This window comes from Natrix helvetica (assembly GCF_964273705.1).
Source record: "Natrix helvetica genome assembly, chromosome: 4".
Taxonomy (NCBI): domain Eukaryota; kingdom Metazoa; phylum Chordata; class Lepidosauria; order Squamata; family Natricidae; genus Natrix; species Natrix helvetica.
The window spans coordinates 71,380,857-71,399,261 of record NC_138550.1 but is presented as its reverse complement, the minus strand read 5'-3'; the positions used below and the strand labels follow the sequence as shown (position 1 = coordinate 71,399,261).

General features: G+C 41.6%; 1 protein-coding gene across 8 annotated transcripts in view; it reads left to right on the top strand.

Moving 5' to 3' along the window:
- Positions 1 to 18,405, top strand: part of LOC309390952 (ankyrin repeat and KH domain-containing protein 1-like) — a 194,703-nt gene that overhangs the window by 104,507 nt on the left and 71,791 nt on the right. For all 8 annotated transcript variants that reach the window (XM_081950895.1, XM_081950898.1, XM_081950893.1 and 5 more), the window contains 4 exons: positions 2,044 to 2,257; positions 4,226 to 4,401; positions 13,043 to 13,205; positions 17,084 to 17,179. In XM_081950895.1, coding sequence (XP_081807021.1) covers positions 2,044 to 2,257; positions 4,226 to 4,401; positions 13,043 to 13,205; positions 17,084 to 17,179 — 649 coding nt within the window. The remainder of the gene's footprint in view (positions 1 to 2,043; positions 2,258 to 4,225; positions 4,402 to 13,042; positions 13,206 to 17,083; positions 17,180 to 18,405) is intronic.

The following is an 18,405-nucleotide window of genomic DNA, read 5'->3' as shown; positions in this document are numbered from 1 at the left end:
TCCTTTCCAAGGCACAGATTTCAGTTTAAGCAAGATGACTATTACAGTCTTTTCACAAGGAGCAACTAACTACTTGTGTACCTCTGGGTGTTCTCTCCTTGTTCAAAGATGTATTTTTGAAGAACCACTGCTACTCACTGGCTCTTCATTCAACTGTTGCCCTTGACTCCACTTTCCATGGAGCTATCTTTAGTTGCTATTGTGATTTATAGATATGCTGTGCCATGATTTTCAGAATTTCATCCAGCACTTTCAGTGGGGCAAAAAAGTATTTAGTCAGCCACCAATTGTGCAAGTTCTCCCACGTAAAAAGATGAGAGAGGCCTGTAATTGGCATCATAGGTAGACCTCAATTGTGAGAGACAAAATGAGAAAACAAATCCAGACAATCACATTGGCTGATTTGGAAAGAATTTATTTGTAAATTATGGTGGAAAATAAGTATTTGGTCAATATCAAAAGTTCATCTCAATACTTTGTTATTTATCCTTTATTGGCAATGATAGAGGTCAGACGTTTCCCGTAAGTCTTCACAAGGTTGGCACACACTGTTGCTGGTATGTTGGCCTATTCCTCCAAGCAGATCTCCTCTAGAGCAGTGATGTTTTGGGGCTGTCACTGGACAACATGGACTTTCAACTCCCTCCAAATGTTTTCTATGGGGTTGAGATCTGGAGACTGGCTAGGCCACTCCAGGACCTTGAAATGCTTCTTACGAAGCCACGCCTTCGTTGCCCGGGCAGTATGTTTGGGATCATTGTCATGTTGAAAGACCAGCCACGTTTCATCTTCAATGCCCTTGCTGATGGAAGGAGGTTTGCACTCAAAATCTCACGATACATGGCCTCATTCATTCTGTCCTGTACACGGATCAGTCGTCCTGGTCCCTTTGCAGAGAAACAGCCCCAAAGCATGATGTTGCCACCCCCATTCTTCACAGTAGGTATGATGTTCTTTGGATGCAACTCAGCATTCTCTCTCCTCCAAACACAACGAGTTGTGTTTTACCAAACAGTTGTATTTTGGTTTCATCTGACCATATGACATTCTCCCAATCCTCTTCTGGATCATCCAAATGCTCTCTATCAAACTTCAGACGGGCCCGGACATGTACTGGCTTAAGCAGGGGGACACATCTGGCACTGCAGGATCTGAGTCTCTGACAGCGTAGTGTATTACTGATGGTAGCCTTTGTTACATTGGTCCCAGCTCTCTGCAGGTCATTCACTAGGTCCCCCCGTGTGGTCCTGGGATTTTTGCTCACCGTTCTTGTGATCATTTTGACCCCGCAGGGTGAGATATTGCATGGAGCCCCAGATCGAGAGAGATTATCAATGGTCTTGTATGTCTTCCATTTTCTAATTATTGCTCCCACAGTTGATTTGTTCACACCAAGCTGCTTGCCTATTGCAGATTCAGTCTTCCCAGCATGGTGCAGGTCTACAATTTTGTTTCTGACTGTTTGAGGTTGTGGACAGGTATCTTTTATACTGATAACAAGTTCAAACAGGTGCCATTGATACAGGTAATGAGTGCAGGACAGAGGAGCCTCTTAAAGAAGAAAGTACAGGTCTGTGAGAGCCAGAAATCTTGTTTGTTTTTAGGTGGCCAAATACTTATTTTCCACCATAATTTACAAATAAATTCTTTCCAAATCAGCCAACGTGATTGTTTGGGGTTTTTTTTACATTTTGTTTCACATAGTTGAGGTCTACCTATGATGCCAATTACAGGTCTCTCTCATCTTTTTAAGTGGGAGAACTTGCACAATTGGTGGCTGACTAAAATACTTTTTTGCCCCACTGTATATGTTGCTAGTATTCTTAGCATATTTCAAGTACTTTTTGTTCTTCGTTTCTATTACTTTGTGTTTTAAAATCTAGCTGATTTTTATATAATACACTTTACAGCAGTGAAATGAAGATGTACTTTATTACACAACAGTCAGCTTTTCATAAAATAATTATACTCTAGAAATATTTTCCTTTACATTTGTCTAGATTATGTCATAGTTATATTTGTATTTATTGGATTTTTTTTTAGGACTGGGAGTAAATTAGGCATTTCTCCTCTGATGCTGGCAGCTATGAACGGTCATGTACCTGCAGTAAAACTATTGCTTGATATGGGTTCTGATATTAATGCCCAGATTGAAACCAATCGGAATACCGCACTTACTTTAGCCTGCTTCCAGGGCAGAGCAGAAGTAGTCAGTCTGCTTTTGGATAGAAAAGCCAATGTTGAACATAGAGCAAAGGTAAGTAAAGAATAGATTTCTTTCTCAATTGAACTTTGATGAGCATGATCTTGTAATAAAAAATTAAAATTGGGGATTGTCTAAAGGAAGTTGCCAGTCACCTTACCTGAGAGGTTCACCTGAGTGACCTCAGGGACATGGAGTGATTTAAACAAAGAGGACTATGGGTGGGATGCCCATAGGCAATTTACCCACGATATAAAACCCACAATATAAAATATTAAAGCAATAAATATTTAAAATTACCAAAAAAGTAGCTAATATATAACAGGGTGAAGATGGAGCCTTTTCTTGATCCACTAACCACTTCCAGTATGCCACGCCCTTCCCCCCCATAAGGACTCAGGCCAATTGTTTGAGCCAAGTTTAAAGCCCTGCCAGAAGGCCCAGGGGCTGGGGTAAATTTCACTACACAATATTCCAAAAGCCAGGAGCCACAACAGAAAAGGCTGTTCTCCTGGACCCAACCAGCTGACAAGTTCTGCACCAGGCTCAACAATGCACAACATATGCATTTTTAATAGACATCCTTTTATCATCTGTAGATGAAATGGGTGACACACAAATATAATACATACATACATTCTTTATCCTCTAGCAATATTCATGCACACTTATGGAAGGAGATTATGTATGCACTTTTAGCAGCAAACATTATTTGGAAATGCTTAGAAAACATAATCAAACCTAGTGCTCAGAGCTCCATATTAGTTGAGAAGCAAATGATTTTCATATTTAATTTACTCATTGATTCAAGATCCCAGGAGACTTCCTCCTAGGAGACAACATTGGTATTAAGGTCCAGCATTAAATGAAAGGCAGATAATTACATAATACTGCTTTTGGTGGAAAGGTCTATCAAGCTTCTGGTATTTTCAATACATTTAGGTGTATTGTCCAGGTATACACCCGAAATAAGACATAACTAAAAAAATAAACCCTAGCATGTTTTTACACGTGTATCTAATATAAGCCCTATCACCAAAATAAGCCCTACTTAAGAGCCTGCACAGCCAGCAGCCTGCCCATTCCATCTGGTTGCTCACAGTACCGCAGCAGCAAGGGTGGTGGTGGAGCTGCCCCACGCAACTTGCACTGGCTTACCTCAAGGCCCCAAAGCCAGGCCATCAACGGCATGACACTTGCTTTGTGACGGCAGCACCAGCAGCCATGTGAAGCAGGAGCCAACATGGTCGCTGGCCCACTTCTGCTTGCTTGCGGTTGCAACGGAGTAGGAGGCTGAGTGGTGTGTTGGTGTGTTGGTGCTGCAAGCCAAAGCAGGTGTCGGGGTGTGGATGGCCTGGCTGCGGGAGTGCTGAGGTAAGCCAGTGTAGGCACATGAGGCAGCTCCACCCCCTGCCTCACCTCTTGGCCACGGTACTGGCGCATCACTTGGCCTCCTGCTCCTTTGAGGCCGCAAGCAAGCAGAAGAAGTGGGCCGGCAGCCAAGCAGGGTCCTGCTGGACAGAGCTGCCAAAACCACCACTGTGAGGTGTGCGTGTGGCTGGTGGGGGCCTTGAGGTGTGCCAGTGTGTGGTGCAGCTCCATCTCCCTGCCTCACGACAGCAGCACTGGCACACTGCGTGGCCTTCTGCCCCGCCGCGAGCAAGCAGAAGTCGTCTGGAAAAAAATAAGACACGCTCCAAAAATAAGCCCTGGGCCCAAAAGGAAATAAGACCTGGTCTTATTTTGGGGGAAAGATGAGTACTGAACTCTAGGAAGAAAGGGATTTTCCTTAATTTGCTATGTAGAGGCTTTAGAAGAGTGATTTTTCTATTCTATGTTATAGATATTCCAAAACAAAATGGGTAGGTAACCGATAGAAAGAAAGTATTGTATATTATGAAAGAGTTTAGCTACCCTCTTTTAATGTTGATTGGACTCAAGTGGCTTTGGACTTGGAAGTGAAAAGGGTTAGTAGTAATTTATTCATATAAGTTTGAATTTCAAGCAAGTTATTTTAAACAGACTGGACTCACACCTCTCATGGAAGCTGCATCGGGAGGTTATGCAGAAGTTGGAAGAGTTCTTCTTGATAAAGGAGCAGATGTCAATGCTCCTCCTGTGCCTTCTTCAAGAGACACTGCTTTAACTATTGCTGCAGATAAAGGCCACTACAAGTTTTGTGAGCTCCTGATTAATCGGTATAGTATTTTCTGTTATATTAGAATTACACAAGTTGAACTACATGCAATTCCCCCAACCAGTCTGATCTGGCTCTGCCCTTCATTCTACTGCTTAAATTCAGTGGCAAATTTGCATTTCTTTGTGTGTCCTCCCCATGCTTTCTATCCTTGCCCTCATATGTTTGTCACTATTGCTGTTGCCTTTCTAGGTTTTGCCCTTTAATTTGTGTGTTAGAGCACCCTTGCACTTTGGCCAAAGCAAAACTTTTTTCAGCAAGTATGTTCTGTGCCATCATTGGCCAAAAATACCATTTGTATAGGGCAAATGCAAACAAATTTATTTTTGTTTAGAAACGAGTCCTTTGTAATAAGGAAATTTGTGAAATTTGCCTCAGCTGGCCTAGGGGTTGTTTCTGTGTTGTTGTATCTATTGACCCTTCCCATTTAAGACAATTTCCCAGGTTTTTGTAATTTGTTTTTTTCAAAGATATAATGCATGCTAGGCACTTTATTCCTCTTTCATTTATTCCATCTTTATTGGCCTGCCTTATCTCTTCATTGTATTGAATTATAATTTAAGGAATTTCCCCTTACCCAATTTAATTTAAAACTGAGAGATGGTAAAAGAAGGGAAAATCAGTTTCTACACTTCAAACTAATGATCTCAAGTCAGGAAGCTGGGAACTGCTAAGTGGAGAAAATAAGCTAGATATTACCCATTCACAGTTTCAAATCCACAATGATTTTCCATTGTGGATACATAGAGTTCTATAAGGCACAGAATCCTTTTTACTAAATAAATTTTATAACTAATTAGGATACTAAGAATGTTATTATAGGGGATTGTAGAAGTGGGTTATTCTCATAAATTAAATTTTCATTAAATTATACTCTTCATTCATTAGTTTCATTTCTATAACCAGATCTAAATAATTTAAGTTATAGTAATTTACTTTTCATTTATATGCTAATACCCTAGTACTTTTTGAAGTACAGTTTAGAGGCAAATCTGAATTATTATTTATATCTTGCCTTTATTATTTTTACAATTAGCTCAAGGTGATAAATATATTCAATACACCTTCATCCTCCTATTTTTCCTACAACTACCATATCAGATGGTTTGGGTTAAGACAATGTTACTGGCCTACAACCAGGTTCTCCTGTGCGCTGCTTGGAGAGTCCAAGCATGGGTTAAATCAGTCTGGTTGCCCTAGGACTGAATTAAAATACTTTAGCCACACCTCCTGTTCCTCCTTAAGGCCAGTTTTTTAATTCAGTTTGGCCCGCAAGAGCGCAAATTGAGAGAGTTCCAGCTGTTTTGGGAATATTATGCTTGGACTCTCCAAATTGTGCACAGGTTTGTTATTTTAGCTTTTTATTTTTCCTTCATTTTCTGGGTTTTTTTGGGGGGGGGAGGATTTTTTGCCTTTGTTCTTTATTCCCCTTGTTTTTTCTTGCCTGCTGAAGTGAGGAGTGAGCTAGTGGCGGTGCCTTCCATACGGCAGTCGGAGGCAAAACTGGCCATTTGATCTACCTCAAGAGGCAGAGCCATGGGGGAAGTTGCGGCATCACGCCGTTCCCCCTATCACCTTTTGAGACTGGGGTTTTGTCCTTTCGCCTTTTTGCAGTTTGGCGATCTCGTGGTGAATGCGTGGGAGGATCACCATCGCTCTATTACCCCCAACCTCTTCGGGCTAGGCATCACCCTAGGGAGGATAGGGGCCTCGTGCTTTCTTCTGAGATGCAGAAGGTGATTGCACGAGCCATCTCACAGGGCATAGCTGAGGGACTCCAGCGCAGGGACAGCGACTCAGAAGGCAGGCGCAGGGAGAATCCTGAGGGGGCCCTTGCGCAGGATGATACATCTATCTCTTGCATCCTCTGCTATCAGTGAGGTTTCTGTAGAAGATGAGCAGGATCAGGATGACCAGGAACTGTCTGAGGATGACGACCTTCCTCCAGACAGTCCAGCGTTTTTGGTGGTTGTTCAAACCCACTACATTTGATTCGACTGGAAGGCCCTCTGCTAGATAGATGGGGGAGGTGTGAGTTCTGAAGAGCCTCACATGAACTCTGTCTGACAACCAATGCCAAGATCCTTTTGGATCAGAACCTTCCTGAGGGGTGGTGGTGTAGTAAGGGCAGTGTCTCATCAGACCCAGAGGGAGTGCAACAGGTCCCTCATAGGTCGGAGATTTGCCCTCTGAATCGGCGTCAGGGGAGGCAGCATAGCAACATGGCTGCACAAGAAGCTGCTGGCTTCTGGCCAAAGCATCTGACCAGGAGCGTGCAGGAGATGGGATGTAAAGCCTGGTAAGAAGATTTAATTAACCAACAAACATAAATCAGAATTTAGGAAAGGCAAAGAACCTTGTGAGTATAAATAATATTGATTGACAGATCGGGATTTTGGCAGAAAGAAGAAAGAAAGAAGGAAGAAAGAAACGGAGAGAGAGAGAGAGAGAGAGAGAGAGAGAGAGAGAGAGAGAGAGAGAGAGAATGGAGGTTTAAATCACAAGCCCAAAAAGAACTACTTGCATTAAGCAATTTGGAGACAGAAAGGAGAAAAACAGAGAAGTGACTAAATCATTCAAACACAAACTTTGGATTTGGATTTGAAAATTGTGTCTTTAAAAGAGTAACTGACAATTTGGAATTCTACAAAGGAATGGAAGAAGGAGGGGTGAAACTGAAGTTAAAAACATACCAAGGAGGTTTGCTTTGTTCAAGTTTCTTCTAACTAACATATCTTAAGCAACTCTAATTAATGAGAGATGGAATGTAACAAGGGGAAAAAATCAAGAAAAAAAAGCACTATTTTCTACTTATAACCTAATCTTATTTGAGAACAAATGGAATGTGAAACTTTGAACAGGAAGATTTAATTATGAAGATTGTCATAAATCAGAACTTGGAAAAGCAGGAGGCGAAGAGAAACAAAAGTTAAAAACGTATCAAGGAGACTTGCTGTGTTCAAGTTCATTCTAATTAATATATTTTAAGCAACTCTAAGCAACGAGAGGTGGTAACAAGGGGGGAGGGAATCAAGAGCTGGGGAAATACGGAGGGGGTTTTTTTTGCCGGAGGGAAGAACAAAGGATCAAGATGTCTCCCTCTTCTCTTCCTCTCCACATTAGCTGAATTAGCTAAATTTAAGGTGGACCAGAACTCTACAACTAACTCTAATTTGGAACTGGACATTATGGAAAGGTGGGAATTTGAAGAATTACGTGAAATTATAAAAAATATGCATAAATCATTAATATCAAGTCTAAATAGAATTTTGAAGTTAGATATTGAAGAGAAGCAGGAAGTGAAGGAAGAAGAGGTGGGGATAATGAAGTGATAGAAATGATGGAAAATAAAAAGCAGACAAAAACCCTCACTGGGATTTACAGGGGTATAGGAAAAATTGAAAAGGGGGGATGTGTCCCAACAAAAGGAAATAAAAAGCAGACAAAAGATCTCACTGAGTTTGACATTGGCATAGGGAAAACTGAAGAGGGGGATTATGCCCCAACAAAGGGAAATACAAAATATTTCACTGCGTTTGACAGTGACTTGGGAAAAATTGAAGAGAGCGGACATGTCAAAACAAAAAAAAGGGAGAAGATAGAAATACAGAATTGGGACAAAACACTTACTAGGAAAAAAACAGATAATTAGAAATTGTTATGTGGGAAATATAAAGCCAAGATATGTAGTTTACTCCTTTGTATGATAATTAAACTGAGTTGCTTACTGATTGAATATGATAATGAAAATATAATTAAATAAAGGTTAAAATATATGGAATATGGACAAATATGAAACTGTTATGGGAGAATACAAAGTAGAGGTATGCGATTCACTCATACATGATAAAACTGAATTGCTAATTGATTGAATATGACAATGGAAAGACAATTAAATATAGGTTAAAATATATGAAATATGAATACATATAGAATTTTTAAGATGATGAACAAAGTGAGGTGTGTACTGCTTGTTATTCTACACAGTAGATTCATGGAATTGTAATGAACATTGAACAGTAAAGTGTTATTTAAAGACAATTAAAGCTAAGCCAAGATATGGAAAAATTGAGAGGAAACATGAAATATACCTATAATGGAAAATTATTCAGATTATAAAGACAGAACTAAAAATTTGGGGCATGTAATGATGTATAACTATATAAATATAATGACGAGAATAGCTGGGAATCGTAACCAAGTCTACATCCCCGCAAAAAATTGGTTGGGGAGGGGGGTTAAAAATATAATTACTATATATGTATATTTTTTTTCTTCTTTCAAAAAAGAAGGAGGAGGATATATGTTAAAATTAAAGATGTATATTGAAATGGAATTATAAATACCATCAACATAAAATGGAGCTCGCTCAGAGGCTGAAATACACCAAGTAAATGAGATGAAGAGTGTGGAGTAGAGGAGAGAGGTAAGGGAAGAAGAGAGGGTTAGGAGAGAGGGCGGGGGGGAGAGGAGGAGAGAAAGAAGGAGTGGAAAGGAAAGAGGGGAAGGGGAAATAGAGAAAAGAAGGATGACAGAGGGAAGAAAGGAGGTAGGGAGGAGGAGGAGAGAAGGAGAAGAAAGTGATGGATAGGGTATAAATACAGTGTATGGAGAGCAGACGAGCCAATAATCATTTTTGGGGGTTGATGGTAAGACAAATTGATGTAAACATTTAACAATATAATATAATGTTGGTTATTGTAATAGTATACATATGGTTATTTGTTATGAAAATGAAAAAATAAACTTTTTAAAAAAAACAACCCACTACATTCAAGTCCATTTTGCATAAGGCAAAAACCATCACGCAACTTGGCACGGCCTCCCAAACAGCACAGGGGGCGCCTGGAGCAACTGCTCCCAATCCCAGGGACAGTATGTTCAAAGCACAGGAACTGGTTCATGTGCCTGAATTGTCTATGGAAGTGGTGCAACGCCAGTGGTCCCAGCCGGTGTCCTTGGCTGCCCCTAGTGGAGGTGATAAGAGACTCTATTCAGTGGAGGCGAACTTAGAGAATGTTCTCAAATTACTCCCCATAGACCCTCCAGTAACTTCCTTAACATCTAATTCAGTTCTTCCGGCCCACCTCATGGAGGGTCTCAAGGCAGAAGATAGGAAGGCGGAGAAAACTTGTCACAAAATTCACCAAACGGCCGCCTGGGCCATTAAGGCTTCCACTTCTGCCTCCTCCTTTAACAGGGCTTCCATCCTTTCATTAAAGGACCTTCAGGCCAAGTTGCCAGCAGAAGACACACATCTCCGACAGCACATGAATAAGATAATTGCAGCGGCCCAGTATTCGGCTGATGCCTCTTTAAATGTGGCGAAATTTGCTTCCAGAGCGCTGGTGTCCAATGTGACATCTCGGCGCCTCCTCTGGCTTTGCCATTGGCAGGTTGATATGAAATCAAAATGGAAATTGGCCACTGCTCCCTTTAAAGGGGATAAGTTTGGGGAGGCCTTGGATTTGGTCCTGGTCGAATCCAAAGACAAGAGGAAGGTTCTTCCCACTAGTAGCAAAAAGCAGGAGAGGAAGAACCAGCCTTACTTTAGGAGGCAGCCCTTTCAGGCGTCTGATTCCTCCTTTCAAACCACATCTTTCCACAGACCATTTTCCCAGCCTTCCGACCGGTCTCAGGACAGGCAGTCCTTTTGAGATAGGGCAGGCAGCAGTACCTGTATCGCAGACCAAGCTGAGGAGGAGCCTCCCAGAGACCTTTCCGCATGTCCAAGTGATCAGCACAGTCTGCCTCCCATCAGGGGGGCGGCTTCAGCAGTTCGCTGACTGGTGGGAACTCACCACGTCGGACTCTTGGGTTCTACAAACAGTGAGGCAGGGTCTCGCCCTGGAGTTCACCTCCCTTCCCCCGAGGAACTTTATTCGCTGTCCCGCTCCCTCTTGCCCATCCAAGAGAGAGCTCATGTACAAGGAGATTAAACATCTCCTGGAAATCAATGCAATAGAACTGGTACCCCTAGATCAGGAAAGGAGGGGATTCTATTCCATCCTATTCCTGGCACTGAAGAGCTCGGAGGGTGGGGGTGGCGAGCAATATTAGACCTAAAGAACGTCAACTACTATGTGACTTACAGGAAGTTCAAAATGCAATCCCTACAAACCATCCTCACCAGGATAAGGCAGGTGGACCTACTCACATCGGTAGACCTCAGAGAGGCATACCTACACATACCAATTCGGTCTCATCATTGAAGGTTCCTGAGATTCTTCTACGCGGGCCAACATTATCAGTACAGGGCTATGCCCTTCGGTCTGTCATTGGCATGCAGGGCCTTCACCAAAATTATCTCTGTCATGGCAACAGATCTCAGGAGGCCGTGAGACTAGTATGCTACTTGGACGACATCCTCATTCAGTCATTGTCCAGGGAACAGGTGGTCTGCAACCTCCATACCACCATGAATAGCCTCCAAGCCCACAGGTTTTCAGTGAACCTGGAGAAGAACCACTTGGTTCTGACCACCAGGCTCCTTCACCTAGGCACGGAAATAGATACCCTAGCTTGCAGCGTCTTTCTGTCACAGGACAGGTCAGACAGCCTAAGGGCCCTAGTTCTCAAGGTACAGGGGGCAAGTGGACTGGCTGAGCAGGACCACCATAGACAACTCGGAGTAGTGTCTGCACCCGAGCCTTTTTCACCAGCTATCGCTGAGGTTCAGAGTTCCAACGATCGACCTTTTCGCCAGCCAGGAGAACATGCAACTTACCCGCTTCTCCCAATTTCACTCCCCCTGGGCAGAGGGGATGGACGCCCTCCACTGCAGGTAGCCGCCTGGGCTTCTGTATGCCTTCCTGCCTCGGCCTCTTCTACCGCAAGTAATCTGCCAGATCATCACAGAGGGGGCGGACATTCTTCTAGTGGCCCCTCATTGGCCCAGGAGGTCCTGGTATGCCGACCTCGTCAGTCTCTGGTGAGTGCCTGGCACATTCCTCAGGATCAGGTCTCCCTCAGCCAGGAGGCCATTGTCCATCTGGACCCCCGGTGACTTCAGCTGGCAGTATGGCACTTGAGGGGGACCTCCTGAGGAGTGACAATTTTTCACACAAGGTGATCCAGACCATCCAGGTGCCCAGGAGACCCTCAACCACCAGAATCTACCATTCAGCTTTGGCCACCTTTGCTACCTGGTGTTCCACCTGTGAGCTCGATCCGGTCTCTGCGCCTGTTCCGTGCAACTTGGACTTCCTGCAGGAGGACTAGATAGAGGGCTCGCCCGAACGCCCTCCGGCGTCAGGTAGCAGCATTGTCCACTGTTTGGTCAGGCCATTCTTCCCAGAGTCTCAGTAAACTGCCAAGGGTACATACTTTCCTCAAGGGTGCCTCGAATTTACGACCCTTGGTGGTTCATCGTTATCCAACATGGCAGCTCTCAGTGGTTCTGCAGGTCCTGACATCGGCCTCTTTCGAATCGCTCGGCTCGTTAGCCTCAGACATCTGACTCTCAAAACCGTCCTCCTTATTGCCATCACATTGGCAAGGAGGATATTGGAGTTGGTTCGGGACGATTAATGTATCATTCATCCTGATAGGGTTGTACTCCGCTTGGACCTTTGTTTATTCCCAAAATTAATACTTGGTTTCACATATCGCAGGAAGTTATCCTACCGGACCTTTGCCCGCAACTCAGACATCCTAGGGAATGTACTTGGCATACTCTAGATGTGTGACGGGCTCTACGCAGATACGTGAAGAGAACAGCGGATTTTTGTAGATCTGAGGCATTATTTGTATCGTTTCAGCCAGGATCAATTGGGCAGGTGAAGGTGACATCGTCCATCATAGGCCGGTGGCTGAGAGCATGCATCACCCTGGGATATGAGCATCAGTCCAGGACAATTCCACATCAACATCACCCATTCCATGAGGAGTGTGGCCACGACGGCAGCTTGGGCTACCTAGGCAACAATAGAGGACATATGCAGGGCAGCGACATGGTCGTCCCCCTCTCTGTTTGTTCGGAACTATAAATTGGACACCTTTGCATCAGCCGAGGCTTGGCAGAAGGGTGCTACAGCAAGTTCATTCTGCAGCCGAACATTTGACCACCTCTTTTACCCGCCCTGGGAACAGTTAACTTGGGTATGTCCCCTGCTTGGACTCTCCAAGCAGTGCACAGGAGAATGACTATTGACTTACCTGAAGATTCTCTGTGCACTGCGGGAGGGTCCAACCCCGCCCAGGTATTGTGCAGGCCCAGGGTTCGGGCATTCTAGACATTCTCCACGCCATATCATTGCACCTTTTTGGTTCCAGTAATCATTAAAAAACGCCTTAAGGAGGAACAGGAGGCGTGGCTAAAGTATTTTAATTCAGTCCTAGGGCAACCAGACTAATTTAACCCATGCTTGGCCTCTCCTGCAGCACACAGAACGACCCTTCAGGTAAGCCTACGGTCAATTTGAACTCACCATCTCCCACTTTCTAGCCTGGTGCCTTAACCATTAGTCCAAACACGTGAAATATTCATTTCTAGTTTTCTCTTGTGGCATTTATATGTTGATAATTAAAAGTAATATGAAATTGTTAACCAGGTGCCATTGATGGGGTTTTTTTTCAAAGTAAAATTTAATTTCAACTGGTATCTAAATTATTTATTTCAATAAAATCTGATTTCCTTTTAGGGGAGCACATATTGATGTTCGCAATAAGAAAGGAAACACACCACTCTGGTTGGCAGCAAATGGTGGTCACCTTGATGTAGTGCAGCTACTTGTGCAGGCAGGAGCTGATGTGGATGCTGCAGATAATCGGAAAATCACACCCCTTATGTCTGCATTTCGCAAGGTAATTTTATTTGATGGATTTGAGATTAAAATATTTAGAATTGAGGCAAGCTGCAAATATTTGAATTATTGAATCTTAATTGCTATTACACACTTCTTTTTAGGTCATTGCATACATTTTATTTCATATCTCATTGATTGTTAAATGTAAAGGTAATCCTCAACATAAAACCACAATCGTGCTCAAAATTTATGTCACTAAGCCACATAATTGTTAAGTGAGTTTCTCCCATTTTATGACCTTTCTTGTCACAGTTGGTAAGTGAGTCACTGCAGTGGATAATTTAGTAGCAGCGTTGTTAAGTGACTCTGACTTCCCACTTTGCTTGTCAGAAGATTGCAAAAGGTGATCATATGATCCCAGGACACTGCATATAAACCAGTTTATATGAACCAGTAGTCAAGCATCCAAATTTTGATCACATGACCATGGGAATACTGCAATAATAATGTTCTTAGATACTTTGTCCATGTTTATTCGGAAGGGGGGAGAAGGAGGAGAAGAAAAGAAGAAGAGGGAAGGGGAAGGAGGAGGATTGTGGAAGAAATCAATGGTTGCACCTATAGTAATAGGAAATTGGAACAATACCCCAGAGGTTACCAAACTTTTTGACTGAAATTTCAAATAGGTCTTGTAAGTTGAAAGGCATTTTGTTTTCAAGGCTTCCCCAAATGTTTTTGTCTTTAAGATAATTTGTTTCCATTTTGTTTTAGTTCAAGATTCTTCTGTATTAAACTTTTACAGCCGATCATAAACAATTATCAGAAACTGGGGAGGCACTATAACAAAAGAACTCAAATACCATTGAAAAGATCTTCCCGTAATAAAAAGATACAAGGAAAAATTAAAAATTAAATAAAGATTTACTTTTAGAAGTAAATAAAATACACAATCCCTGTAGTGAAAGTCCAGTAGAAACACAAATCATTACTGATCCCTTTCACTACCCAGAAAAATAGCATTGCTTCCATGCTGACAAAGCAAAACTAAAATGATTTATGACAGTTATCATGCACAGGAAATTCATTTAAAACACCGCAAGGGGTTAGAATAATACAGTATTCAATTCAATTCAGAGTAGAGCTGGAAAGGACCTTGGAGGTCTTCTGCTCTAACCCCCTGATCAGGCAGGAGACCATATACCATTTTGGACAAGTGGCTGTCCAGTCCCTTCTTCATCAGTGAAGAAGCACCCACAACTTTTATTGCACTGGTTAATTGTTCTCACTGTTAGGAAATTTCTCCATAATTCCAGGTTACTTGTCTTCTTGATTGGTTTCCATGCATTGTTCCTTGTCTTGCCTTCTGGTGCTTTGGAAAATGAATTATTTGTGGCAGCCCCTCATATACTGGAACACTGCTATCATGTCACTCCTAGTCTTCTTTTTCTAGACTGGCCATATCCAGTTTCTGCAACCATTCTTCATATGTTTTTATCTCCAGGTTTTAATCATCGTTGCTGTTCTCTGCACTTCTCCCAAAGTCTCAATACTTTTTTTTTTGCAATGTGGTGAAAACTGATGTGGTATTCTAAGTGTGGTCTTAACTGAGACCAAATTCAACCAGTATTTATAAATAATAAATCCCCCATTTGCTTGTCAGAAGGTTGCAAAAGGTCGTCACATGACCCCTCAACACAGCAACTGTTATAAATAGGAACCAATTGCCAAGTATCTGAATTTTGATCACATGATCATGGGGATGTTGCAACAGTCATAAGTATGAAAAACAGTCATAACTCACTTTTTTCAGCACCGTTGTAAATTCGAACAGTCACTAAATGAACTGTTGTAAGTTGAGGATTATCTGTATTAAAGTTCCTCTGTGTATTCAGAGACTGATTGATGCTCTTAGTTTTAGTTTTGCCAGTTAAAAAGATTATGATAATAAACTTTGATTCAAATTACTATTATTATAAAGTGTGCAGAACATTCTATTTTGTGCTTGAACTTTAATGAAACATCCAAATTCATGTGCAAAATTGGTAGCTCAAGCAGACTGATTAAAGATTTCCAGTATATTTCAAGTTCAAAACATTCTCAACAGTAGAGAATATTTGTAGCTTAGGGTTGAGCTGTGGAGTCCTTAGTGTTCTCTGAGCTTGGTTGGGTTTTTTGCAGATATTTCATTACCAGATTAGTACTGTAGTGCAGGGGTGTCAAACCCAAGACCCAGGGGACGGATCCGCCCCACGGGGTATTTAGATGTGACCCACGGGGCTGCCCTGGAAACAGGAAAGAGCTGGTCTGCAGTACCTCTTCCAAGGAAAATGGAGCTCCGTTTTCGCTGGCAGAGGGTTTGCAGGAGACTGGCACAGCCCATTTTCTCTGGCAGGGCGTTCAGGCCACCACAGGCGCCCCTGACACAAGTGACGTCAAGCTGACTACGCCCATCCCAGCCCCCCAATATAAAATGCAAACCTGATGCAGCCCTCTATAAAATTGAGTTTGACACCCCTGCTGTAGTGCATCAGAACAGTCTTTCACTCTCAGATATTTCATACTTCTCATTTGAAATATTTTACATTTTGTTTTTATTTTATATTTTTATTTCATTTATTTGGATATGTTTAACTTGAATTTTACTATAAGTAGTTCTCTATTTATGACAAAACTGAGCCCAAAATTTCCATTACTAAGCAAGTTAAATGAATTTTGCCCTATTCTACAATCTTTCTTACTACAGTTGTTAAGTGGATCTCTGCAGTTGTTAAGTTAGTAACATGGTTAGCAACTGTTATAAATACATGCGAGTTGCTAAGTGTCCAAATTTTGATCACGTAATCCTGGGATTTTGCAATGGTTATAAGCAGTGGTAGGTTTCAAAATTTTTTAGAACCTCTTCTGTAGGTGTGGCCTGCTTTGTGGGAGTGGCTTGCCGGCCATGTGACTGGGTGGGAATGGCTTGCCGGCCATGTGACTGGGTGGGAATGGCTTGCCAGCCATGTGACAGTGGGCGTAGCCAACTTGTAAAATGTGATGAAGCTCACTTAACAACACTCTTGCTTAGCAATCAAAATGTTGGCTCAAGAACTCTGGCATTTGAAGCAAGCAAGTCTTAAAGCTGTCAAGTTACAAGACCCTTGCACCCCTAACCCTTTAGAAAAAAAAACCCAGGGGTGTTCAAACTTGACAGATTGAAGATTTGTGGACTTCAACTCCCAGAATTCCTCCTCTCGCTCTTCATCTTAATAATGTGCGGACGGGCGGGGGGAGGGAGCTGGAACGGGTTCTAAACGGCACTGTAGATTTGTGGAACCTCTTCTATAGAAGAGGTTAGAACTGGCAGGAACCCACCCCTGGTTATAAGTGTGAAAAACAGTCATAGGTCACTTTTTCCAGTGCCATTGTAACTTCAAAAGGTCACTAAACAAATGGTTTTAAGTTGAGGACTACCTGTATTTCTTTTATTTTATGTGTTTATTGTACATTATTCCAAGAGCTTTATTTAAATAAATAAATAAATAAATAAATAAATAAATAAATAAATAAATAAATAAATAAATAGTGATGGGCAAGCTGTCTTTTGGAAAGTATTATGTGCCAGTATGACCTTGTTATTGAAAAAATCTTAATACATCTCTGGGTCTTTAACTGAGAATGTCTGTTAGAGCACATTATAGTAGTATTATGGCCTGATAATCCAGTTCTATATAATGTATGTAAATACTCTAATTTTGCATAATTCTCCAGTTCTTTATTTATTCAAGTTTCTACACATGTGCAGTATAGAACAAGAGACTTTAGTTTTCTATAAAGTTGATATATTACTCTTGCAGAAAAAAAGTACTCAAAATAAAAGAAATATATCTAGTATGATATTATATGTTACAGAAAAACTCTTTCCAATTTTATATAATAAAATCATTTTTTTTTTAGGGTCATGTGAGAGTAGTTCAATTTTTGGTGAAAGAGGTTAACCAGTTTCCTTCGGATATTGAATGCATGAGGTACATAGCAACTATAGCAGACAAGGTGAGTGCCGAGAAGCTAATAATTGTATTGAGATAACTTGAGACTTCACCTATAAAATATACTTTTTTGTAGTAATATTTCTCATTGCTGCTGTCATTTAGCTAAGATGAAAAATAGCACATCTTTCAAATGAAGTAACAGAGGAACAGAGTTGGAAGGATCTTAGAAGTCTTCTAGTCCAACCCCTACTCAAGCAGGAGATCCTATACCATTTCAGACAAATGGCTGTTCAGTCTCTTCATAAAAACCCCCAGTGATGGAGCAGCCACAGCTGAAGGCAAGCCATTCCATTGATTAATTGTTCTCAGGAAATTTATCCTTATTTCTAGGTTGGTTAGTTTCCACTCATTGCTTTTTTTTCTGCCATCAGGTGCTTTGGAGAATAGCTTGACCCCCCCCCCCCCATTCCTTTTCAGTGCCCCACAGCCCTTTTGATATTGGACATGTTATCATGTCCCCCCTTATTCTTCTTTTCATTAAATAAGATATATCCAATTCCTTCAAACATTCTTCATATGTCTTAGCCGCCAACCCCCTACTTTTCTGCATTTTTTCTAGAGTCTCAACATCTTTTTTATATTATGGCAACCAAAACTGGATGCAATATTCCAAATGTTGTCCTAAGCTGGTATTATCACCTCACATGATCTTGATTCTATAGCTCTTTTATTGCAACCTAGGACTGTGTTAGCTCTTTTGGCAGTTGCAATACACTGCTGGTTCATATCTAAATAATTATCCACTAGAACTCCCAGATCCTTCTTACAGTTATTACTATTGAGCCAGTACCACCTATTCTATGCCTGTGCATTTGGTTTTTCTTGCCTAAGTGTAGAACTTTACTTTTCTCACTAGTATTTTTACCATTTTTACCAGTATTTTGCCATAAAGAAGAGGGGGTCAACCTATTTGCCAAAGCACCAAAAGTCAGGACAAGAAGCAATGGATGGAAACTAATCAAGGAGCAATCTAGAACTAAGGAGAAATTTCCTAAGGGTGACAACAATTAACCAGTGGGACAGCTTGCCTTTAGAAGTTGTGGATGCTCTAATACTGGATGTTTTCACAAAGAGATTAGACAGCCATTTGTCCAGAATGGTACATGGTTTCCTGCTTGTGGAAAAGATTGGACTAGAAGACCTCCAATCTGTTTATTCTGTTCCGTCCATATTAGTTTTTTTGACAACAATACAGAATTTGTCATTATTTTCTTTTGAGGTGTTAAT